Source organism: Podarcis melisellensis (assembly GCF_964234715.1).
Source record: "Podarcis melisellensis genome assembly, chromosome: 6".
Lineage (NCBI taxonomy): Eukaryota > Metazoa > Chordata > Lepidosauria > Squamata > Lacertidae > Podarcis > Podarcis melisellensis.
This window is the reverse complement of record NC_138538.1, coordinates 62,307,589-62,333,606: the sequence shown is the minus strand read 5'-3', so window position 1 is coordinate 62,333,606 and position 26,018 is coordinate 62,307,589. Positions and strand designations below refer to the sequence as shown.

Sequence of the window (26,018 nt, the reverse complement as noted above, 5' to 3'; positions counted from 1 at the left end):
CATAAACCTTCATGCGTCTCTTTTCTCAGGGCAAGTCAAAGGCAGAGCAAGCATTGCCGAAAAAAGAAGGTACCCTGAAGTCACCAGAAAATACATTCAAGAGAATAAAGCCAGTAAATAACTCATCCTTCACTGGGATCTTTTATTGAATCAAATTACTTTTGACATGTGGTCTGCATTATGTGAAGGTCAAGTGTTTTGTAATGAAGACAATAGAGTTATGTCTTTGAAAACACAGACTAAAGATGTGCTCCTTAGCACACTTACTTGGAGGTAAAAATCCATTGGAATCAATGAGACGGCCTTCCATCAGATGTATTTAGGATCACTGGGTAAGTGAGGAGGACAGAATCAGGCTCAGGGATTGCAGAGATTTATTTCAATGAGTGCTTTGCTGATGTCTGCAGGGGTCAGTTTGCTTCGGCGGGGGGATTGATGAGCTGAATCCCTGCAGAATGATTAACCTTCTTGGGAGTAGTAAACAAGGCTTGCGTGGAATTGTTCTGCTTCAAAAAGGTATTTGCTTTGAGACATCGATTAGCACTGCAGCTTCCATTGATCCAGGTTCAGCAGCGATTCACTGAAACTGCACAACTACCATGTGCAATAAAACCATAAAAATACAAATTAGAGAGCAGTCAATGAAATCCTCCTTAAAAGGGCAACTTTGCAGCAAGCAGATGCAGCTCTTAAAGGGGGAAAGATCAACTATCCTCACACACAGAATTTAAAAAAATAGATTGGATAGGGAAAACGGGGACAGGTGCACTTCAGTGATTCTAATGGTCTTTGTGTGTGCTTCAATTTTATTCTCCCTGCACAACTTTGCCTGGTTTGAAAGGGCATACAAACAGGCTGGCAGGGAAAGAGCCAAATGCTTTTCGCCTGTGCAAAATTGGCTACATTATTATATAATGATGGTGAAGATGATAATGGGGGAAAGAAGCATTTGTATAGCACTTTCATGTGGCCAAAGAACTTAGCTTGTTGCTTTTCCGTGGTGAGCCATGCCTAAAGCATTGCATACAAAAAACCACAAATGATATACAATGCAAAGAATTGCAACCAAAAATCACACAAAACTACCCTATGGTAACAGACCTACCTTCCTCCTGCAGGTCTCTATCACATACATGCCCCCAGTGGTGCTTCTGAGAGTTGAGAACTGTTTGGAGTGGTGTGGCACATGTTTTGGGAGCCTAAACATGGAGCAAAATCCTTAGTGAAATCAGGGGAATTGTGTAAGAACACCTTTGAGCCGAAACCTTTTTTAAAAAAAAATGAAAAGTTGGTGGTGGTGGTGGTTAAAACACCTTCCCTCTCTGCCTCTTTCTTTAACTCTCATAATTTAAACCGATTTATGTTTTAATCTGCATTTAGATCAACAGACTAACAGTACCGGAACTAGTGCTGGTAACGTGAAGAGGAGACAGGTTTGTAACCCAGCTACCCAAAACTGCATTCGGCACAACTGACTAGTGTGCACATAACAAGCAGGCCAAAAGGATGCCATGTCCATTGGGGGGGAGGTCAGATGGAGGTCAAAGGAGGAGAGAAAGATCGGCTGGAGATTAAATTGGGGACATTTCCTTTTGTCCCGCAATTTCTTCTGTTTGTTCCATGGCTTCCCAGGTCCTGGAGGTTTTTCTTTTGTCCTGCCACTTTGCCTGAGGTTTACTGCTGAATTGAAACAAATGTCCATCTGCAGAAAACCTGGTGGACATTTGTTCCAATTCAGCAGTCAACAGCAGGTTTTCCCAGGAAAAGCAGCAGGACGAAAGAAGAACGTCTCAGACCCGTGCCTAGAAGACGGAAGGGTGGATGAGCCCCAAGATGCCAGAGCATTGGGTAGCATTTGCCTGCATCTCCTATAAAACAGTTAGTTTGAAGAAGGCCAGAGCTGTCTTGAAACCTGGGCCTTGGAAACCTGTCTAGAGTAATTTGACATACAAAGGGCTAGACAAAATGATCCTTGAAGATTCACCCAGCACTGCTAGCCCAAGGACTGGGCATGCTTGAATGCCCAGCATCACTTTGTTCCAGCGCTCATTAAGGGCTCACTTCTACAATCTGTTCTCAGTACAAGGAATCACTGTTGTAATATGTCAAGTGTAACAAGAAAGTCATGTCCCTCTAGGTGTGCAAGAATGCTTTCTGCCTGCTGAACAGGAACAGCCTGAATCCCACCCACTTACAAGTAAGGTGTAGGACCTACTGGGCAGCTAAGGGTGGGTTTTATCCAATGCCCGTCCCACTCAAAGTAGACCTACTGAAATTATAAACAGGACCCAGTTAGGGACATTTATTTCGATGGGTCTACTCTGAGTTAGAAACTTAGTTGGAGACAACGCTAAAGGTTGTCTTTAGCGGAAGACCTGATCCCAAACTTTAAAAAAAAAAATTAAGCGCTAGGTGTGATATGATTTCTTAACCCTGCCACCTGCCTTTCATTTGACAGTCTAGAGTGTGGTGTTTTCAAGTAACAGATTCCATCTTAGGAACATGATGTTGAATGAATTACTACACCTATTCCCATGCACTGTATCAGGATGCAGCTGCCTCATAGACGTCGGTGCCCAGTGCTACCTAGGGAGTAAAGTAAATCCAATTTCTCACACTGAAGGATACTGATGATATTTCTGTTCACTCCTGAGAGGGCTTAATAGTTTCCATGCATCATTGGTACACATAGGCTATGGATCTTTCCCACTCATATCTTTGTGCAGTATATTATACGAAATGTATTCAGAAATGGCGAAATGAAAAATAGTTTTGACTGAAACAAATGATATATACGCCTGGAAAAGATCTTCTTGGGAGATGTTTAATGGTCCATATTACATTTTTTTAAAGCGTATAAACTTTTTTAAAACAAGAAAAAACTCAAAAAACTCCAATGACTGATTGGCATCAGGTAATTACTTTTCTGCCCTGAGTTATGCAAAGTGTGCATTTGAAAGACAGGATGGGGTACTTATAACAATGCATTTGCTAGAGAAAACAGCATATAAAAATGGATCATATAATTTTTGCTTCCAAAAATGGGTATATTAGGCAAAATTAAAAACAGAGAACATGTATATTAAGAGACATTTGATTAAAATGTTGCTGAATTTTCATGAATGCTTGTGGCTGTTTGTTTGTTTTTAAATCACAAACTGGTGTGGAAATGTGGAGCGCTGACTTTAAGACTGGGGGAAAAAGAGAGAGAAACTGAGAGTAAATGCCGGGCCAGAGGTTGGCAGCACACACAGGTTAACTTACAACACAGGCGGGCATTATGTTACTGACCATTACGTGTATAAGCAAAATTGAATAAGGCTCTTAGTCTTCCTCTTCGTCTTCCTCCTCTCATTCACTGGACTCTGCTATAGATGAGGACCAATGGGGTTGACCAGTAGCCAGAACATATATGAAACATATAGTGTGTGTGTGTGTGTGTGTGTGTGTGTGTGTGTGTGTGTGTAGGAGCAATGACCTATCAACTTAATCCTCTTTTTTAAAATATATATAAAAAAACCCCAAACCCTAAATAAATAAATAAAGTGTCAGGCAGAAATGAGACTGTTGGAATACAAAACAGGGGGTGGTGAGGGATGCTGAATACTTCTGGAATTTTCTCCATGACACAGAGCTCACCTTAAGGCTCCCTTGCTAGCCGCTGTGTGAAACTGGTTGCTGGATGGGCTGGCCTGATTCAACGGGGCTCTTCTTAGCTGTGCCATGCTTGGGGGGTGCATCTGGTAGCAGTGCCACAGAGCAAGGCTGTGGAGAAGCTGGAAAACATTTTAAATGCTTGATTTGAGAGCTGAGCCAGGCCTGAGAGCATGCTTTTTTTAAATAATGGGGGATTGTTCTTGGAATGCACTCAGCAGTGTTGCTTGGAGACCTTCCGCTGTCACTCTGCAACTGCTCTATACAGAGAATGTCTTTTCAGGCATTATCAAGCAATTATTTCTACATCTCCCTTCAGCATGCCAATTACCACTTTGCCCTTAGAAATTCAAAATGCATTTCCAAGATTCAGAATATTTACTATTACCAGCCCAGGCTACTGCAACCTAGGTGAAAAGAGGTGTTTGCTTCATTTTACTTTATACATACCAGCTTTCCGCAAATTGCTGTCCTCCAGATATTGAGAAGACCCCAGGTCCTGTCGACACCAATCAGTGTATATTCCAGAAGAACTTTGTATTTTGAGGAATTCGTGCCACTAGGGAGAATGTGCATTTCGGTGTTAAGGTATTGCAATTGTCTGGCATGCAAAATCAAGACAATCAATGGCACCCATGAAGTTTCCTCAATAAAGATAATCATGCTGGGCTTATGGAATGAGAGGCTTACACCCATTTGATGGAAATGTTATGTAAACACTGCATAATGACTGGAGAATGTGCAGAATTACTGGGGATTCCACTCTGAAATCCTGGAGTGTAGACAGTACAGACCTAGATGGGCCAGTAGTCTACAAACACCTCCCTGTGTGCTGTTTGTAGCAAACAACACTTTTAGGGGCAAAAAGCAGTAAAGAGGCGATGATATTTAGCATGGCCCCCAATGCATGCTAAAAAGAGCATGTTCTGGATTGAGTTCTCACAACTTCAAAATATTCATGGCTTGCATGTAACTAACATTGCATGCCGTTCGGTTCTTGGTTACTTGTTTATTTCTTGGTCTGGCACAGAGCTTTAAATAGCCACTTGGCTGTGGATATGAAAAAATGCGAAGCAATGTAATACATCAATAGAAAATATAGTTTGAAACTGGCATAAGAATAGCGACGCAGTTGCCTTGACAAAGCACTCAGCGTTTGTTACTTCCTATGCTAATTGATGATTTGGCCTCCTTCTAACTTCCTCCAGCCGATCGAATTGGTGAAACAGAATTTCTAAGTTCCCCAGCTTATTAGCATTTTGGAATAAAGTTCAAAGTTACCAATCCAGGGCTGTGTGCCAGCATCCTGTGGCCTTCAGCCGCATGGAAGCATGTGAAGCAGAGCCGAAGGAACAGCAAGCAGAGAGAGCATGAGAAAGGATGCTTTTAAACCTCTTCTATTCATCAGCAGGGTGGACTTTCCCATCTTTTATATCAATCCCATTACTTACATAGATGAACCTATGTAAGATGCTGGCTTTAGATTAATATATCTGGGGAAGAAGTGTAGCAAGAATTCTTGCTTCTTCAGAAATTATTCACCTAAGTTATCGCCAAAGTCCAAACAGGGCTAATTTCAGGACCTCTATGCTTTGCCCAAATCAGTTGAAAAGATCCTTGTTATGCCCTAGGTCTGGCTGCTCAGCCCAATCTAGAGCTGTCACGCATGGGCTAGGAAGAGGAGGAGACCGGCAGCCCCAGCCCCTTACCCTGCGGGGAGTCTGCTGTGGAAGCACATCTCAGCAGGACTGAAACATCCTCTCCTCACCAGCTGGTGTGCAGAGAATTCAATCCTGCCAGCTGCAGGGTGCTTCTTTACAAGTGCCTTCCTTCATTTTGGGGCTGGATTCCAGTCGGGTGTCCCCCAAACTGATCCAAGGCCCTAGATCAGAGGTCCAGATTAGGAGGAACTGTGCAGAGTCCTGATGTACAGCCTGACACATCCCAGTGCTTGTTTTCCAAAACTGTTCAATAAAAGTGATTCCACTTTTTATTTTTTAGGGGCAGTGACTATTGTCTTCTCTGTATTCCTTAACATTTCATTATTCTGATAGCCTCATGTTTTCTTCTAATCTAATCACCCAAGACGCCAGGGTCTCATGTAGCAGCCAGTGAAATCTCGACGAAGCCTATGCACAGAGCCACAGACTCGAACTTTTCATTCCTTTCATTTTTCATTTCGCTTTTCATTTGTATACCGCCTTTCTGTATTACTATACACAAGGCAGTTTACAAGCTGAAGAAACAACAAAGTAAGACAGCAAAGATCACACATGCAATAACAATCTGATCCAATACAAAAAAAGTCACAATAACTTTAACCTTTCACCTTGGTCCATCTTGGTAGTTGTACTGTATGCTTGAAGTTTGCTGTGGTTGATAGCTGTGCAGGCCTATCAGGGTGCAGATTAGCACAAGCCATTGCTGTCACCGTCTCTGCTGTGCTCACAGCAAGTGTCACCCCTCCATAGACTGTCTGAGCGCTTCCTCCTCCCTCCTGCCTCAGACCTTATTGTGGGCTGGGAGATATGACTAATTGGTGTGAAACAGTTCTCATCTGCATACTCATCCAACTGCATGCGCTGGAGCTTAGCTGCCTTGCCTTTTCTGCAGAAAGATGTGCAAGGAATCAAAGATGCAGCTTTGATTCTTCTACTCTGTATATCTCCAAGTCTAATTCTCCCATTCATGCAGCACCATCTACAATTGCTTCTGATGAAAATTTTTGCCCCTTGCTGGATCTTCATAATACTTTGTGAGTCAATTTGGTTCTTCCCCTTGGGTGTGCTATTGAATCACATTCCTTCTCCCCGTTGTTGACGTCCTCCCTCCTCTTCCCATTTATTAACAGCAGCTTCCTTCAGTGAGTGTTTGTCATCAGCTTTTTTTCATTTCAAGCTCTCCGATTTTTCCACGCTTGTGAAGAGATTGCTGAAGTATTTGGTTTCTGATTACTCATGATTAAGCAACAGTAGGAATTGATTTGGCAATAATGGCTGAAGATGTGTTGTTCCCTCCAGGCGGGTTTCATTTTCATCTCTTTTCTCTGTACAGATTAATATTATCCTGAGATGGTTGTGAAAGTCGAGTCTTTTGAAAAACTAACTTAGCATTCACATTTCTGCTCTTTGGGGTGTAATCAGTAGCATGGGGTATATGATAGGTTGCAGTTTAACACTTTAAGCTGAACTGCAGGTACTCAGATTTACTCCAGAGTTTACTCCAAAACATTTTTCATAATGTTTCATTGTAACATGGATGGGGAGCCCTAAAGCCTTTGAGGCGTGGTCAGACTCCAACTCTCATCACCCTCAGCCAGAATGTCCAGTGATCAGGGATGATGGGAGATGGAGTCAAACAACATCTGGAGGACCACAGGTTCCCCAATCCTGGATTAATAACCTAAGCAGGACCCTAATGGATTGGGCCAAAGGTGCAGTTAGTTCAGTATTCTGTTTCCTTGCCAGCCAAGTGCCTTCGCAAAACTCAGAAGCAGAGTCTCCCCAATTGTTTGTCGTCGTCACCTAGCATCGTTTGACCAGAAAGGCCTGTCCTCTATGAATTTGTTTGTTACTAAGATATGATCCATACTTAGAACTTCCAGGCATTTCTGACAAGGATAAGGCTACTAGATATTTTTCAATGAATCCAGGGACACTTTTCAACTTCAGTAGGAATGATAGGATTTTGTCAGGGGACTGATTTGTAAATCTGGGGACCGTCCCCGGGAAATGGGGACTTCTGGTAACCTTAGACAAGGAGGATTATTATTCTTACAAAGTCACGGGGCACTTCCAGACTGGGGGGACTTCAGGTGAGATTCAATCAAATACCAGCAAATTTAGGTTGCACAAATAAAGCTGATTTGGCACTCTTGTGCAACAGAGCCATCCCCACCACTTCCAAATTGGACGGTTTGCAGTTAGGGAAGTGATTGGCAGTGGCGTAGCGTGGGTTGTCAGCACCCGGGGCAAGGCAAGTAATTTGCGCCCCTAACCCATGGATTTGTGCCCCCTAACCCGTGGATTTGCGCCCCCTAACCCGTGGATTTGTGCCCCCTAACCCTAACCCCCAGATGTTGCGCCCGGTGCGGCCGGCCCCCCCTGCACCCCCCACGCTACGCCACTGGTGATTGGGAAAGGTGAAATTACAACCGCTTGAAGCTATGTCCTAGAACCTATCCACAAACAAATCAGGACACATGCCCAATGAACCGCCAACATCTAGCCTCCCTGCAAACTTTGTGCAAACATATCAAGAAGAATGCTCAATCAACAAGTGCCCTTAGTCACATACTATTTATTAGGCAAACTGGAGCTCTCTAAGCATTGGAGGATTAGCATTGGAATTGCTAAACATTAGCAGCTAGACTGGAGATCTCTATGGGGGGGGGGGGGACATAATGTATTTTTCATTGGTGTAAAAGAAGGGGGGGCTTACTCCGATGAACAAATGAACCTAACAGGAACGCAGCCATGTAACATTTTGCTCATACTGCATTCTGAAGGTATGTGATCTTCTCATAATACTCAAGAATAAAGTCTGTTGGCAATACTTTTACGTATGACTCTGCTTTTATATTTCTTTGGAAAGTGTACATGCTCTCCCTGCTAACATGCATCTGTTTTTCTCATTAGTGACTTTCTGGAGGAATTTGAAAATATTCCTGTTCACCCAGGCATTTCATAGCTGAAATACACTGTTCCTGGTAACCTAGAGATCACTAGATGAGAGAATGTTTTTAAGTAATACTGTTTTTAGAATGCTTTTTTTGTGAGGGGAAAAATAGTTTTATTATGAGTGTGCTTGTAGTCATGGGCTCCTTTGGGAGGAAGGGCAGGATAATTAATTAAGTAATTAAATGCCCAGTTTGGTTGAAGGTCAAATTTATTTGAATTCAAAACTCTGAAATGCTGAACTGAACCAGCTTAATTCTGAATAGCCTTGGAATATGGCAATGGTCAGGGACAAAGGTTTAACATTTTTTCTTGCGGTTTAAACTTTAAAAAAAACCAACAACACACCACTCACAGCAATGTAAGTCTTTCTCTGGACAAATTCTCACCTGCCACACTTGCAGGAATGCCTTGGGAGTGATGCCACATTACCGCAACACTCCCAAGGCATTATGGGAAGTATGGGAACCAAGGGGCAGTTCACAGCTGTCTCCACAGTTTCCTGTGGGCCATACTTCCTGGCAAGGCTCAATATAAGCAGCAACCTCCTTCCAAAACGTTATTTCACCCAGGAAAGCAGCAGAAAATGGGACCCTGTTTTTGCAATGGGACGACAGTTTCATGAGGGGAAGGGATTTCATCCCAACCTTGGCCAAGGTCTTTACTCCCCCGAGACTCAATGTTAAAATGCAAATTATTCTGTTTGGCTATTTGAGGCTCATTTATACATTACCCTTTTATTGTGTTCAAGAAACCTGCTGCCTACATTAACCTCCAGAATAACAGATTGGGCTCCTTTCCCCAGTGGTGACCAAAGGCAACATTGCCATATTTTATTTTATTATGACATTGATATGAAATTATTATTAATAATGTCCTTTATCAATCACTTCCCACAAAGAATCCCAAAGAGATTAACAAAATATCCCACTTTTCCTCCAAGAACTCAGGGTGGAATACAAGGTTCTCCCTCTCTCCACATTCTTCTTCTTCTTCTTTGGCAATCACTCATAGCCCAGTCAGATTGTCTTCCATGAGCACAGTCTTAATGGTGTGCCCGTTGGTGACTGCGGAGGCCAATTCTGGATCCACACGTCCTTTCACAGTGGGGACATAGATTTCCAGGCAGGAAGTAGGTTGGGCTGCAAGTTGGTGACTGGTCCAAGGTTCCCCGATGAGCTTCATGGCTGAGTGGGATTCAAACCCTGCTCTCTAATGTCCTAGTCCAACACTCTAACCACTATACCATGCTGGCTCCCTTCCAGGTACAGTCTATTCCCAGACCACCTAGCAAGAGGAGCTTATCAGCTACTACTTCTTGACCATGTCCTGGTTCTGTTTCCTTTCCTAAGCCATGGACCACATGCCCCACATAAATGAGTGGATACTTCTCCTCCTAAAAGCTTATGAAAAGCTCTTTTCAAACATCCCAAGCAAGGGGTGGCCATCCAGACGTTGTTGGACTCCAACTCCCATCAGCCCCAGCCTGCAAATCCAAGGTTAGTGACCCTTGGTGTTTTAGTCCAGCAACATCCAGTGAGCTACAGATTCTCTATCCCTGTCCTAGATAATTGTCATTCTGAAGGGAAATGACCTCATGCAGATATTTTTTCTGAGACATGTAATTCCTCCAGTTGCCAGGTACACATGTCTACACACACACACACACACACACACACACACACACACTTCTTGCAACAAATGCTACCAGCAGCAAAGACTTAAAAGCTTTGTGACTTTACCCACCGTACTTATTCTTTCTGTCATCTGAGAAAGGACTCCATAAATCAACGGCCAACTACTGCCTTGTGACCCATCATACTGTACTGGCAGAACTGTGTTCCTGCCATCAGCATCTGTCCAATGAGGAAATACATAACGCGGAAAAGAGAAGAGAAGAGCAACTCTCTGCAGTTATTTAAGCGGCCAGGTTTACTGCCTCCCAATAGGAATGAGCAAAGAAAGGTGACGAAAGGCAGATTTGGAGCGGATGGGTTTTCATGTGCTTAGGCAGCTCTCCCATTTGCATTGCAAAGTATATAAATAATGCAAGAATGTGTTCACAAGACGGAAGGCTAAGCCGGGGCTTAGTGCACATGGCTGGACATCACGGGGGACAGCTTTGTAAAGAATTTGAGCTACAGTGGATAAAAGCAACAAACAAAAGTCCATGATGCAATGGGGTGGAAAATAGAGTCAAACGACTGAAATGCCATTATGTAAATGTATGCCGTTTCTTCACCTGGAACATAGTACATAGTTCCACTCATATACTCTCAAAAATGGCTGGATGGTTTGCACTCTTTTATCCTCACAGCCTAGCTATCGAATAGTCAAGTTTCATTAAATCAGAGAGCTGGAAGAGACCTTGGAGAGCACCTAGTCTACGGTAGCCAATGTAGTGCCCCCTCCAATGTTGCTGGACTACAACTCCCATCACACCTCACCTTTGGTGAGCCTCATGGGAGATGTAGTTTAACAATATCTGAAGGGCCCCATGTCGCCTACCCCTGATCTACTGTGATCTGCTGAATGCAGGTTCTGCAATGCAGGAGGCAGCAATATACCTGAGAGAAGGCTATCCAGCATCTGCTTAAATGCTTCCAGAGAAGGTGAGCCCACCACTTCCTGGGACATGGCTGAGTGGGGATTTGAACCCTGGTCTCCCAGGTCCTAGTCTGACACCCTCACTACTACACCACGTTTGCTGCTACTACACCTGCCCATTGTGCTCTGACAACAATGAGCTGCATAAAAAAGACAAAGAGGGAAGTAGTCTTTCTCTAGGTCTGCCCCCGCCCGAGTCTATCTAACTGCATAAAGCCAGCCAGAGCAGAGGCGGATTTATGGGAGTGCAACCAGTTTGCCTGCACTGGGCGCTGAGCCAAAAGGGCACCACAGGGGGCGCTGCAGCAATAGCTAACAATGGAAGGCAAGAGGCAGGGAGCACTAGATTTTGGCATTGCACAGGGCACCGCTGAAACTGTAAAGCCCAATATCTACCACTGGCAAGAGGGACAAGACTCTCCAAGTCCAGCAGACAGTTGCAGTTTGCAATCTTGCCCAGTTTCTCTCCCCTTCCCTCACCCTACCAGGCACAGCTCCGTTCCACTGTAGGTCACAAATTGTCTCGGACATGGCAAACTAAAAATGCTGCTGTCCTTATCCCCAGGAGCAATTCTGCATGTGAATATGGGGGCCCGCATATAGATACTGTGGAGTATTATCAGAACAGTAGCCCACAGCTTGCAATCCCGGTTAGACCGTTTTCCCAACGTGGAATACAGCACTTGTTTCCTTTCCTTAGTAGAATGCTAAGAAGCCCACCGGTTGTTATATGGAATGCTAAAACTACTTACTGTGACTGGAATTCACTCAGCAGCATCAAGTTAAACGTCTACAGTAATTTGGAAACAGCAATAAAAGGTTGTTTGCATTTGATTTTACTAGGTAGCCTAAGGCCTAGGTGGTTGAGTTAAAAGTGATGCTGCATTACAAAGCATCCATGGAGGTTGACCCTATGGAGGGAGAAAACTGCACCATTATTATTTTATAGTGCTCTGGATTGGCTCCAGGGCCTTTAAAGTTTGCATAGAAGGGTAAATTCTGCCTCAGTAATTACTGTGATCCGGCAATTCTGCTAGGAGGCATCTCACTGAGCTGATTCTTTCCTCGAGGGATCACTAACCCAGCACCAGCAAGTAAAGACTCTAACCTGAAAGGTTGCTAACCTCACTAGTTCACAGTAGGAAGGGATGGATGTCTTCAAGCTCATTAAATTATTTGCAGAAGTGTGCTTGGCTAATAATGCAGTTCACACATGGGAAGAGCTCAGTGGCAGAGAACATGTTTTGCATGCAGAGGTCCAAGATGCAAGCCCTGGAAACTTCAAATAGAGCTGGAAACGACTTTGGTAGGAAACCCTGGAGATCAGCTGCTGATCCACAACCAAGGGACCTCCAAATGTTGTTGGTCTCCAGCTGTCATCTGCACAAGCCAACACGGTCAATAATTAGGGGTGTTGGAAATTGTAGGCCAAAACATCTGGAGAGCACCAGGTTAGGAAAGTCTAGGGCTGAGCTAGGTAGATTAATGGTTGGATGCCATATAAGGTGGCAACCTACATCTAGATACAAATACATAAAAGCATGTCTGATAGAGCGGGGAAAGCCCTGACCCATGTTAAACTGGATTGAAATTCAGTTCCTCCTCGAAAAGGGATATTGCAGAGGTGCAGAAGAAGACAATCAAAATGATCAGGGTGCTGGAACAACTCTGAGTAAAGGTTACGACATTTGGGGCTATTTAGTTCAGAAAAAGGGTGAGGCATGATAGAGGTATGCATAGAATGATGCATAGTATGAAAACAAACAGAGATGAGTTTTTATTCATCTTTCATCATGCTAGAACTTCATCCAAGGAAGCTGAAGGGTAGAAAATTCAGGACCAACAAGAGGAAGCATTTCTTTGCACATAGTGCCTAGCTGATCAACGCATTTTTCTTCCACAAGAAGTGGCAATGGTTGTCCAGTGTAGACAGCTTTAAAGTGGGATTAGATAAATTCACATTACAGCTTGACCTCTGCATCTCTGCTTTGCAGTAGGTCCAACTGAGCTCCATGGGAGTCACTTCCAAGTACTGTAAGTGTGTATTTGATGGCAGCCTCTATCTCCTTGCAGGAGCCCTAGAAGCAGATACAGTGAGGATTAACTTTGCCAAGGGTAGCCAATGTAGAACCCACCAGATATTTCTGGACTACAACTCCCATCATCCTTGACCATCAGCCATGCTTGCTGGAGCTGATGGGAGTTGTAGTCAACAACATTTGGAGGGCACTACATTGGCTACCCCAGAATTATAAATTTAGTTCTTTAGCAATATGTCCGTATTCAGATGAGTAATCTTTACTCCTGTGAGTACATTCTTCACTACTTTTATTGCGACTGGTCATGTAAATAGGCTGATTATAAATGAAAAGACTTTAAAGCAGCCGGTACTTAGACATGAAAGCTGGTGTAATATTTAAACACCCTTCTAGCCACTTGCAAGCATGGATGAGATGGCTTAGCAGTTAAGGAAGTGTCCACATCTAATGGAACCATGCTAAAATTCAAAGTGCAAGCCCTTTTTATGCCAATTACAGTACCATATATTATATTTGCAATGCTGGTTACACTTCTGAGGAATAGCCAAGGCTTCGTTACACAATAACCACTCATGATGTATAAATAAAATGTTAACTGGTAAACATGCATTTGACCATTAACATGGCAATCTTTTTGGTGTCCTGAATATTGTGTTATTCAAATACAGAATTATGTATTCTCTGAATACAGCCAAGGTAAAATACACATGGCCTTGTCTTAACGACACTGTACTCCCTAAAGAATAATGGCCAGAGATACATCAGCTCTCACTATGCCAAGGTTCTTCCTGGCTCTCTAAGCGCTAGCAATGTATTGCTGTCAGAAAGAGAAGTCAGAAACTGATAATTTAAGGGCTTGTGCTAGAAGGAACCAAAGTTAGTTTTCCTGTCATGGTGCCCTTCTCCAGTGCTATTTTTCTAGAAAAAGAGATGCTGGAACTAACAATGAACTCCTCCCTTGTTTTCTTATAACAACAATGGCGCCCACCTGAGAGGTACCGGAACAGAGTTCCAGTGAGTTCTGGCTGAAAAAAAAGCTCTGCCCTTCTCACAGATTCCATAATAACTTAGTAACTTACCTTTTTCCCTGCCTACATTTTTCTGAATTTAAATGTACTATAGGAAAACAACCGTTTGCTTAAGCAAACAGGTGGCTTCTTATCCATTCCGCGCACCCCCCACAAAAAAAAACATGAATCCACATCTGTCAGAATAAAAAGAGAGAGAGAGAGACTTCTTTCTGCCTTCACTTAGAAGACAGCAGCTTGTGAGAGGAGATAAAGAAGTGACATTGTCTATTACTCATCCTGAGTCCAGTTTCAATGAATTAATCATGAGAGACAGCTATTAAGATGTTTTTCTAACAGAGGTCGACTTCTTTTTAATTATCTGCTTCCCACTCACCTCATACAACACAAATAATAATAGGTTTCAAACATAAATGTTGGGGGGGATAAAAAAAAGTTCCCTAGTGTAACAAACATTATTTTCTTTTATTTCAGTTTATATGCAAGCACAACGTAGAAAGGGGGATTTAAAATGATAGCAATTGTTTCTGCCCCAGCATCAGCTTATGGTAATGAACAATAGGGGAGACAACTGTTGAAAGAGTCAGTGGGATGGTATTTATTTTCACTACAATGTGGTGCCTAAGCATTCAGAAGCTTGAAGTTCTCCATAGCTTTGAAGAGAATTGGGGCTAACTTTGAAATCCCACTACTGATTCTGCCCATTCCATCCCAGCAAGCAGTATCTTCTTAGCACAAAGTGCAGGGAGAAAATGAATGTAATTTGATGTCATTTTTCATTTGCAAGTGAAACGGGGATATGTTAATGTGGTGGACTTCTCTGAGCAGAGTATGCTAATTCACACCATTTATCTTCATGCCTGCTGCGTTATTTGCTTCTATTAAAGTATCTCCCCCCCCCCCACTTTCTCTCTATAGAAACTCAGGGTACAGCCAGACAGCCATTTTGAAAGTACACATCCAGCTCCTGCTGTTTACTTGTCCCAGGCCTCTGTTCCCTGTTGCTCTCCCATTTGCCTCGGCTTTTCCATACCACGGGCCACTGCCAGCATGGGGCTGGGCAGTCTACGTAGCTGAAAAAGTCATAAAGTGTCGAGTAAACAAGATGCCCACAGTTTGAAAGTGCCTGCTAAGTTGGCGTCATGCAAGCACCCAAACCAAAGCTAGAAGCTGCCTTCTGAAGGTGCCCTGAGCAGCTAGGTTTAGAATTGCAGGTATACCTACAGCACACTGTGTAAGTGGAAGAGCTGACTTAAAGCTTGAGATTATATAGAAGAGGAGTGGAGAACCTGTGGCTCTCCAGATAGCTCATATGGAACCTAGCTCCATAGCTCATATGGAACCTAGCTGTAATGGGAAGAAGAAGAAGAAGAAGAAGAAGAAGAAGAAGAAGAAGAAGAAGAAGAAGAAGAAGAAGAAGAAGAAGAAGAAGAAGAATAGTAGTAGTAGTAGTAGTAGTAGTAGTTTGGATTTGATATCCCGCCTTTCACTCCCTTTAAGGAGTCTCAAAGCGGCTAACATTCTCCTTTCCCTTCCTCCCCCACAACAAACACTCTGTGAGGTGAGTGGGGCTGAGAGACTTCAAAGAAGTGTGACTGGCCCAAGGTCACCCAGCAGCTGCATGTGGAGGAGCGGAGACGCGAACCCGGTTCCCCAGATTACGAGTCCATCGCTCTTAACCACTACACCTACAAGAAGACTAGGTCCTAAAGCCCTACTCAGTCACTTCTTCCTCCAGTTGAAACAGTTTCATTTCAGTCCAGCAAAGTGTTATGTGTGGGCTCCTTCCATATGGCTGCACACCTTAAGATTCTTAGTGAAGGATTTATATTCTTGTGTGGCAGATATGTGAGGGGTGATTTCATACTGTAAGGAGCAGGAATGTTCCTCAGAAGTAACCTAGAGGAATCACTTCATTTTCCTTACAATACACACTGGGCCAATGCAACCTCAGGGGCACTGTGGAGAAAACAAAATGGCAGCCACAAGGCAAAGTGTAGGCAGGTGTCAACATAGCAGGCCCTATTCAGGCATGGGACCCTTAGCAGCTGCCCCAAAGTGCCTGTGCTGATGCTAGGCCTGCTCCAATAAGATAGGATTTAAAGAAAAAAATTGAATTTCAAGTTTTCTGTCTTGCAATTAGAGCAGCATTCATAAATCACCAGTGGTTGTCCCACTCCCTGCATTTCTAGAGATTCAGCTTACTTATGACAACCAAGTGACATTACAGAATTAGTTAACTGTGAAGATACAAGGGGTCCCAATCCTCGCCCTAAGGTAGCATCTTCCATAGACAAACTCATATGCACCCTAAAGTGTTGGCCCACATTATTCAGATAAGAACAGGTCACAAGCCAATAAAAGAAAGCACAGTATGCCAGAGGAGCCTGTGGAAAAATAAATGACTGAGAAAAGAAAACCTAAATAAGTCAAAGAAGTATCAAGAAGAATGGCATAGGGTTTTGTGTTGCTTTGTTTTGTTTTTTGTTTTACAGCAGCCTCCACTGACATTATGGGAATATTTAATGGAAGGCGGGAAACATCTATTTTCAACCAATATAAAATATCAACTTTAATTTTGTGTATTTTGAATGGATAGAGTCTGTGAACAGCCAAAGTAGAAGTCAGTCTTCACTATATGCCAAGCACATTTATCATTTCAGCAGTGTGTGCATCACAATACACCAAAGAAAATAATAATAAGCAGGCTGTTATTAGGAAGAGATTTGATTTCCCAGAAGATATCTAGGGAATTGGTGAGGAATGGTCCATTTTGTAAATATCACTAGCTTTCCAGAAGTTCAACAATACTCGGTGCAATGCATCGTGTGGGAGTGAGAGGGCTCTCTGACTCATGGTGCTGAGGATGATGTAAAGAGACCTATTAAAATAGCAGCATGTGCAAAGTAATATGGAGAGAACAAAAGAAGCAGTGAAGGTCACCTATTTCTTTGTTGATAATAACACAAAAGCCTAAAATGTCACCACTTGAGCTAGATTTCTCCACTACAAAGTTAAGTGTTCTCAACGTTCTATATATGCCATGCGTATCTCTTATAAACTTCTGGCTTCTGTATAATTAAAATCCCACACATCACAGTCTCCACTTCAGTTTTCTCCCTACAATTATAAATCACAAATCCTGGCTATGAGGTGGGAAGAAAAGATCCTGCCCCTCTAGAATATATGTGTTTGTGCCTGTATTTATGTATGAGCTCTGGGGACAGAGAGTGTGACTTCTGATTTGTATGGTTATCCAAAATCTATAGACCTCCCGTGTCCAATGGGAGGAAAAATAGATGGCTGTGTGACCAAAGACCATGAGCACATGGGGTCCCTATTATGCGCTATGGATAAGTAAGGCTCATTGAGCAACCAGCAAATTTGTTCTAATGGACATGCATAGCTGCTGATCTAGTGGATCACAATTCTGTTTATCTTTTGGTAAGGTCTAGCACATAAAAAGTAGAGAAAGTGAGATTTAATAGTGCCACCTCGCTTGGGGTACCACATATTTACATCCAGACAGGTAACATTTCCAGTCCACCCAATCACAAAAGGGTCCTACAAGAGGGCATTGCTGGCTCACTCCATTCCTGAACAGTGCTAAGTAGTGCTTACTGCTTATGAACTAGACTGAGCAATTTTCCAAGATCCTCTCTGATTGAATGCTGAGTCCTTTGCGCATCCACTGCCCACCCTTTCTAGGAATCAACGTAAGATCGGCAAGTTTGGGACATGCTTTGTCTTCAACCGTCTTGAGATTCCTGCCTGTGGCTCCGCAGACGTCCATGCATCATACTGCATGTGAGAAGGATGCTGTCCATTAAATCAGTGCTGAAAGCTCACTCAAATTTGTACAAGCCTTGGATCTTTTATTTCCAGGGAAACTTATTAATTTCCCTCTTTCGTTATCTGAAGCCTTTACACAATATAACTGAAAATCAGACGCCTGAAGTTGACTGACTTGGTGCATTGCTTCAGACTTGTATTACTGATGTTTCTAACCAGTTTCACTCTGTGTTATACTTTTGTAGGTAAATTGTAAAGGGACCCCTGACCATTAGATCCAGTCGTGACCGACTCTGGGGTTGCGGCGCTCATCTCACTTTATTGGCTGAGGGAGCCAGCGTACAGCTTCCGGGTCATGTGGCCAGCATGACTAAGCCGCTTCTGGTGAACCAGAGCAGCACACGGAAATACCATTTACCTTCCTGCTGGAGCGGTACCTATTTATCTACTTGCACTTTGAGATGTTTTCGAACTGCTAGGTTGACAGGAGCAGGGACCAAGCAATGGGAGCTCACCCCATCACGGGGACTCGAACCACCGACCTTCTGATCGGCAAGTCCTAGGCTCTGTGGTTTAACCCACAGCGCCACCCGCGTCCCTTCATACTTTTGTAAGGGGAGGTTAAATCCAGAGACCATTGGGTTTGAGGTTACTTCCCTACTCATGAAGAATCTAAGGTACCTCCACCTTCAAAGCCAGTGAGATTTCAAGGTGGGCAACAGTGACTACATTTTAAAAAGGATGCATTTCTCCTGAATGTACGTCCCTATTCATCATACAACCTCAGAAGCATCTGATTCATCAGTGTTGTAGACAGAAGGCTCAACTTGATGGATCTTTTATCTGTTTCAGAAGGGCCCTCCTTCTATTCTTATGACTTATTTTTATCTTCACTTGTCATGTGTTGGTACAATAATATGCCAGAGAATTTCTATATAAATCTGTGGCAATTCAGAAGTATCTCTATGATGGGGGAATGGGCAGCAGTCTCTGTATTTTCTGTTCCTTCCCACTTGATCCTTCATACTGTGTCCTGGATTAATACAAACTTAATGTACTCTGACTTTAATATATGTTTATCATAATCAACACCACAACACATTTATCTAGGCGCAGGATAATAAAACTGTATTAAATGGCGTCCAATCCAGCTTAACCAACCTGAAAATCAGGATATAAGAAAATATAGCATGCACTATATAAAACACCAGAAAATTGTATCCAGTACTGTTCTCTAAGGAGTATGCAATTAAAAAAAACAAACCACCAGTTTGCAACTAAAACGGTGAAGTTATTTGCTTCATGTATTGCAACCAGAACATAACTGCAGACATCCTAAATGAATTTGGAGAGAAGTGTCACAGCTGGGAATCTAACTTATTCAGCCATGGCACACAGTTAATTTTACTGAAAGATTAAAAATGAGCCATCTCCAAATACTGCAGGCACTGGACTGAAGCTGCTGGAGTCCAAGTAGCAAAATTTGGATAAATATCTGACATGACACATATTATAATTTCAGAAGCTGTTGTTATTTTCCTGTAACATTGCCACTGAAATAGAAAATGATTCAAGTGTGTCCTTTACCATTGACACATCTGTTTCCCAGCAGACCAAAACAAGTTGAAAATTAATGAGTGAGTGAGACCTTCCTTCATCATTCATAGTAATCCATCATGAAATGTAACTGAAATTATTATGGATTGGTTTCAGGGCCACTTGACTCAGGAGGTCTCCAGCTATACTCGAAAACAATGTTGTTTCATTGCTAAAAGAGAGTGTGGAAGGCAACTGAATCGTTCCTGATTGGGGTCAATGACTCAAGATTAACCAGCTTGCAAGTCAGGCTGTAAGAGGCCATCAGTTGCCCAGGGCACATTTGGAATTTTGCAGGAATGCTCTGGATACTGGACACAAATGCTCCCTGACTTCTGTTTATATAGCATTGCACTATGAGGACAGTGCTGATTGGTGGATTACTCACATCCACATGAGCTATACATCCCTGGCTGTAACATTCCTTGTGTATTCCTGAGGGGAAAGGAGGTCTACTGTAGATATTCTCACGGCTTTGAACTAAAAGCAACAGTGTGAGGTAAACTTTCACAGCTGTCGCAGCTAGTTTCAGCCTTTGATGCTCCCAGTTAGTGTATCGTTTCTCATAATTTACCAGCCATGTGACATTCTACTATTTCCTACTGAATAAATGTTGGATACACAGATTCGTATGAACTCCTATACTCAAGGATTACAAATAGCAAGCATGCTCTGAACACTATACGCAACATTCTTTGGGCTCCCCCAGACAACTTGTTTATTTAGCATTCATCCTGATTTGCTCGCACAAAGATTACATGGCACTCAGACTATATCCGGTTTTTATTGAGCATTCATTCAGATTTGTTTACTCGGAGGTTACATGACAATTAGCAGGTGCTGTGACCTTCCAACAGTTTGACCTCACCCGCTAAGGCACACGCCTCTATTGTCTCCCGAGACAGACAGTGACAGCAGGCTGGGCTCTACATGCACTCAGACACATCCCTCTCTGTCTTCCATCTGGACAAGCCATGGGCAGAGTTCAAGGACACATTCCAGCCAGGCATGAACACTCAAGGTGGGCGTGAAGGACAGCCAATGAGATGTGTGGCCAGCAGAAGGACTGTGTGTGGCTTGGGAAACTCCAAATGACCAGATAGAGAGGCCTGAAGGAGAGTCACATTCTGCCCCTAGGCCTGATGCCTTCTACACCTGTTGCACTGCCTTCTGCTGAGTGCCATGTCAGTAGATATCAAGCAAACTTTGTTGATAATTGAAAGAATATCACTAAAATTCTCCCCCTCCAACAAACTGCCCGATGTAAAATGTGCATGCATTTTTGCTGAGTAAGTTAGAGCTTACTCTTACCCAGATGTGTTGTCAGAATCCACACTCTTAATTAATGCACTTTGCTATTGTATGTCTCCTAGGTAGTGTGTGTGTGTGTGTAGCGTTTCTCAAGTCAAGACATGCATGCAGTGCATGTTTGTGTCTGTGTTTAGGATGCGTGTTTTATGATGTGTGGCTTGGCCCATCATTCATTTGCAAGCAGATCTGAAAGCAAGTATCTGGAAAATCATCAGTAAAACTCGCCAGTGACAAATGCCCCAAGTTCCCTGGTACATGGTTGAAGCTGCAGCTGAATACCTGCCAGCAACATTTATGAGCACATTTTTCTGCACTCTTAGCATTCATGCAGTCAGTTTTCCTATTCATGGCTGTCACCAGGAAGCATCATATCTACCCTCATTACCCAGCATTGTGATTAAATCCCTCAATCAAAATAAAAAATGAGACTTCTATTTTGAAGGAGCTGAGGGTTGCGGTTTGATAGGTGGCTTGCTGAAAGTGCATGGCTCAGAATACATTGCGGAAAGGTATTTGCCGGCATGCAGAACTGTATTCTAAAGCTTAACTCTAAGGTGCTTGTTCGTGATTTATCATGTCTGTAGCCCTTCCAGCGAGCAAAATGCTTTACATATATATTTTCATTCATCTTCACAACAGCCTTTTAAGCCAGCTTTGACTGAGAGGCATCCTCTTGTCCAAGGCTATCAGGTGAGCAGAAATATGAATCTGGGTCTTTCGTGTGTAAATCCAGCATTATCCTATCAACAGCTACTAGTTACAATGGCTATATTACCTCCTGTATCAATGGCAGGATTCAAGTTGCTGAGAATCATAAGGCAGGGCCATCTTACTTATAGGCGCCAGGGGTGCAGGACACCCGGGCACCGGGCTCTCAGGGGCACCAGGCCGAGAGTCCGGGGCCCAAGAGTTGAGTCTGAGGAAGAGCCCACCCCTCGATTGGAACGCCACGGTGGGCTCTTCTGCTGTGGGTGGCTCTGTGCCATGGGTTCGGGGGCGACTGAGCCAGTGAGACGCTGAGGCGGCTGACCGGCTCTGCCCTCCTGCATGCCTGGGACTGGGCAACCTGGCGGGGAGCGCCGGGTGGATCTTTGCACCCCGGCGCCACATATGCTTAAGACAGCCCTGAGTCAAGGGAGCACCCAGGTCCTGCTTTTGAGCTTCCCATGGGTATCTGGTTGGCTGCTGTGACTACAGAATGCTGGACTAGATGGGCCACTAGCCTGATCCAGAAGGACATTATCTGAAGCCCTGCACTCTGATCCACACAAAAAATGTTCTATGGTTCTTCCCATTTCTCCTTGCAACAGCCCTGTGAGTTAGGTTCTCCTGACAGATGGTAACATGCCCCAGTAAGCTAAATGCAATCAGTTTCCAAATGTACAAACCATTATATTCCTACAGGATTCTGGTATTAAGACACGTCTTTCTTGTTTATGGCAACTGTGTGCTATTCTAAAGATTAACATGCGGGGGAAGGCATTGCCTTTATTACGTTACCGTTGGAGAAACCCTGTATAATATATAACATAACAATAGTATCTGTTCTGCTGTAGCTTTAAATTCAAAGGTTGGCATGGCAACAGATATTCCCACATTGTTGCATCTCCCTTGTGCTGCCATTTTGTTCAGGATCCCTGGTGGGTTCAGGATTAACTGCCTCCACTATTTCATTTTGAATAACTAAATCAGGGTTTGGGGGGGCATAGCATGAAATGCACAGCTGAAGCGTGGTAGGAGCTGTGCACTTTTTGTTTCGTAGCTGCACTGCAGTTTTAAAGTATGCCTTTATGCAACCTGCATAGTCCCAAGCTCAACATGATGGGATGTCAAATGCCAGTAACATAGCACTCTGCTTGGAATTGGAGCTGGCTGAACCACATACAGTGGTACCTCAGGATGTGAACGGGATCCGTTCTGGAGCCCCATTCACATCCTGAACAGAACGTAAGACGTGATGGTGCGTCTGCGCATGCGCGGATCACGTTTTGCCGCTTCCGCGCATGCGTGTGACATAATTTTTTAGCGTCTGCACATGCGAGAGCAGCGAAACCCGGAAGTAAAGCGCTCCGTTACTTCTGGGTTGCCACGGAGCGCAACCCAAAAGCGCTCAACCTGAAGCACATTCAACCCGAGGTATGACTGTATGCACCTCTGGCTTGACGTTTGCCTGTTGTCCGCAAACACCTCACAATTTTCCAAAACTTGTCTATTATTTAGGCATCTAACTTTCGAAGGAGGAAAACATAGCACCTCATTGCAATATATGTATTGCATACTCTAAGGAAGCAAATACTTTACAAGTATATGTTGTTTCATGTTAATTTTGAAATTTAAAACTAATGATAATAACAGCAACATCTTTTCTTACCCAAAGGTAAAGGACCCCTGACAGTTAAGTCCAGTCGTGAACGACTCTGGGGTTGCGGCGCTCATCTCACTTTACTGGTTGAGGGAGCCGACGTTTGTCCGCAGACAGCTTCCGGGTCATGTGGCCAGCATGACTAAGACTCTTCTGGTGAAACCAGAGCAGCACACGGAAATGCCATTTACCTTCCCGCCGGAGTGGTACCTATGTATCTATTTGCACTTTGACATGCTTTTGAACTGCTAGGTTGGCAAGAACAGGGACCGAACAACAGGAGCACACCCTGTTGCGGGGATTCGAACCGCCGACCTTCCGATCGGGAAGCCCTAGGCTCAGTGGTTTAGACCACAGCACCACCTGCGTTCACCTAGCTTTCACCAAAAGGTCTCAAATAAAAACTTACCATGGATAGCAAAACAAATAATTTGACAGAGACCAAGCTGCAGCAGAATGGAAGCAGCACTGATTGTGATGAATGCAGATCAGAACAGAAATTGCTGCCTTCTTACATCCTTCATTAGAAATATATATGCTGTCAGGACAGGATTGGGCACTAAGCAGATTAATCAGAAAGACCCCCAAATGCAGCAAGGCTGGCTTACACATTGCGATGTAAGTGAAGAAGTACGCATTATAAATTTAAATTCCCCAGAAAACCATGAAGTCCAGAGTCGCAAATCATCTACTCCTGTATCTGCCCCCCAGTATACCAGCTCTGTAAGCAAGTACATCGACTTTGACCAGAAAACCATCATCAGTTACCTTGATTTGGCAAACAAAACAAGGGCAGAGTCATCACTGCAGTTAAATTGATCAGATTTGCTGACCATTTCAACAAGCCCATATTTGAAGGAGCAAGCTAGTAAGAGACTGAACAGATACATCCTTAGTGCACTAAAGCTGCTGAGGTGTGTTTGTTATTTCCTTATTGCTATTCAAGCGACTGCATAATGATTACTTTCCTGAAAACTTACTAAATAAGTAAGCACAAGTTGTTGCTAGGTAACACAATGCTACAGCAGCATCACTGCCTGGTTCAGGAAGAATGTACTATTTGACAGAGAGGGGGGAGCTAGAAAATGTCTTTTACATATCTTTTCGTTTCTTTTGCATGTTTATTAATCGCTACTGAGTCATTTTGAAACTGAAACTCCTCCCTCATTTTGGGGTTTATGTTGCCCCACCCTTCTCTTTTTCCTCCCCACTGTTAACAAATATTTATGCTTTGTTCCCTGTGTGTCTCACCTCAAAGTTGAGGGACCCCACCACAGCCTTCCTTCATGAAGGGATGAAATGAAAAAATACTGACACTCCCATCCCTTTCTATTTGTAGTGGGGGGGTCCTCACTCAAGTATCTTTCTGGTTGCTCATATTGACTATCTTGACAACAGTCCTGGCTAACTGCAACAGCACAATGATAGCTAGAAGTTGCAAACTGGCAGGATAAAGTTAGCGGTTTGGTGTTAAAGCCGGGAAGCAAAAGAATATTATACAATGTATTAAAGTCTTATGTGTTTTTCTCTCTTCATCATATTTTTATTGTTTGATACCATTTTTAATTATAATTATTGTTTCCTGTGCTGTGGTTTTCGCATTAAGGGCACATTAATAGATATTTTAAACAAACAAACAATGTTGCTATATCTTTAATCAGTGCAGATGTGAAATGTGTTTTTCTTCATATGCAGTGTTAACATGGAGAAAATTTCTTACCATAGAGTATACTGTGGGCATAATTCAGCACAGTTTTCACTTGTTTGAGCTCATTCATTTCGTTGGCCTTGCTATGCTTGTTTACTCAGAAGCAAGTCCCAGTGTAGACAGTGGGGTTTACTCAGTAAATGTGTTTAGGACTGCAACCACAAGCCTGCCTTCCTCTTTATTAGACTGTGACTGCAATGTACTTCAGAAACATTAATACTTTGTGATATAGTGGTTGGTATGATGAACTAGGACAAGGTAGATGAGAGTTCAAATCTTCTCTGCCCTTAAGTTCACTGCGTGGCCTCCAGCCAGTCACTGTCTCTCAACCTAACCTACTTCACATGGTTGATGTGAGCATAAAGCAGGTTATCCCATTTTTAATATATATTTATATCCCACCTTTCCTCAGAGGAGCTCAAGATGGCATATTTGGCTTTTCTCTGCCACAGTTTATCCTCATAACAACCCTGTGAGGTAAGTTAAGGCTGAGGGAAAGAAACTGTCCCAGTATCACTCATCCCCAAGGTCATCATATTCAGGTACGCCACTCTGTGCTCTTTTGAGAAAGGGGAGGCAAAACATGTGATTTGCTTTAAACATGCAATTTTTTGTGCTCTGGAAATGTACCATTGATGTTCACGCCCTGCACTGGTTGGTTTACATGGAGTCAGTATTACCACTCATTTTCCCCCCTTGTCCACCAACTGTTCGCTTCCATTAGAGTCATTTCTTGTAGACCTTTTGGCCAGTTGTTCCAATTGATCTCTTTCCCCTTAGAAGTGCCTGGATTCAGAAACAAACTCAGAACAACAGGATGGTAAGTCATGATGCTGTAGCTACATGAGTCAACTGCTTTTCAATGGCTGGAGGAGATGTGTCAAATAATCCCCCCCCCCCCCCGATTTGGAAATACTTGCTTCAATGAGATGTGAAAAACTTTGTCTTAGTTGGCATAGGGTACTCCAGAGGGGGAAAGCTTAATCAACTTCCTTTTGCTAACTTACTGTAGTGGGATATAATTTCAATTTCCTACAATGTACAATAAAGAACAGCGTTGGAAATTAACTCCAAATAGTTCACCCCACTGGCATTGCTTACTCCAGAACTGACAAATGCCCCCTATTGGGGCACACAGAGACTTTTCTTCCAAATGTCATTTTCTCAGGCCAATGATCTCCATAGCTGCAAAATAATCTCTTTGCTATGTCTTGAAGAATTTCTTTTGTAGCCATGACATTATGG

General features: G+C 43.2%; 1 protein-coding gene across 2 annotated transcripts; it reads right to left on the bottom strand.

Annotated features, from left to right (window-relative positions):
* Window positions 1-460: 460 nt before the first annotated feature.
* LOC309371747 (uncharacterized protein) lies at window positions 461-24,247 on the bottom strand. 2 transcript variants are annotated; one of them, XM_081914691.1, is made up of 4 exons: window positions 24,162-24,247; window positions 3,640-3,776; window positions 1,106-1,199; window positions 461-594 (listed from the first exon to the last, which is right to left on the bottom strand). In XM_081914691.1, exons 1-4 carry the CDS (start codon window positions 24,231-24,233, stop codon window positions 538-540), a joined length of 360 nt encoding a protein of 119 aa, XP_081770817.1. In that variant the 5' UTR covers window positions 24,234-24,247; the 3' UTR covers window positions 461-537. The 2 variants fall into 2 exon arrangements, 1 of the variants encoding a protein (XP_081770817.1); XR_014169272.1 differs by lacking the exons at window positions 1,106-1,199; window positions 24,162-24,247 and having other exon boundaries at window positions 488-594; window positions 3,640-3,826.
* Between the last annotated feature and the right edge of the window lie 1,771 nt (window positions 24,248-26,018).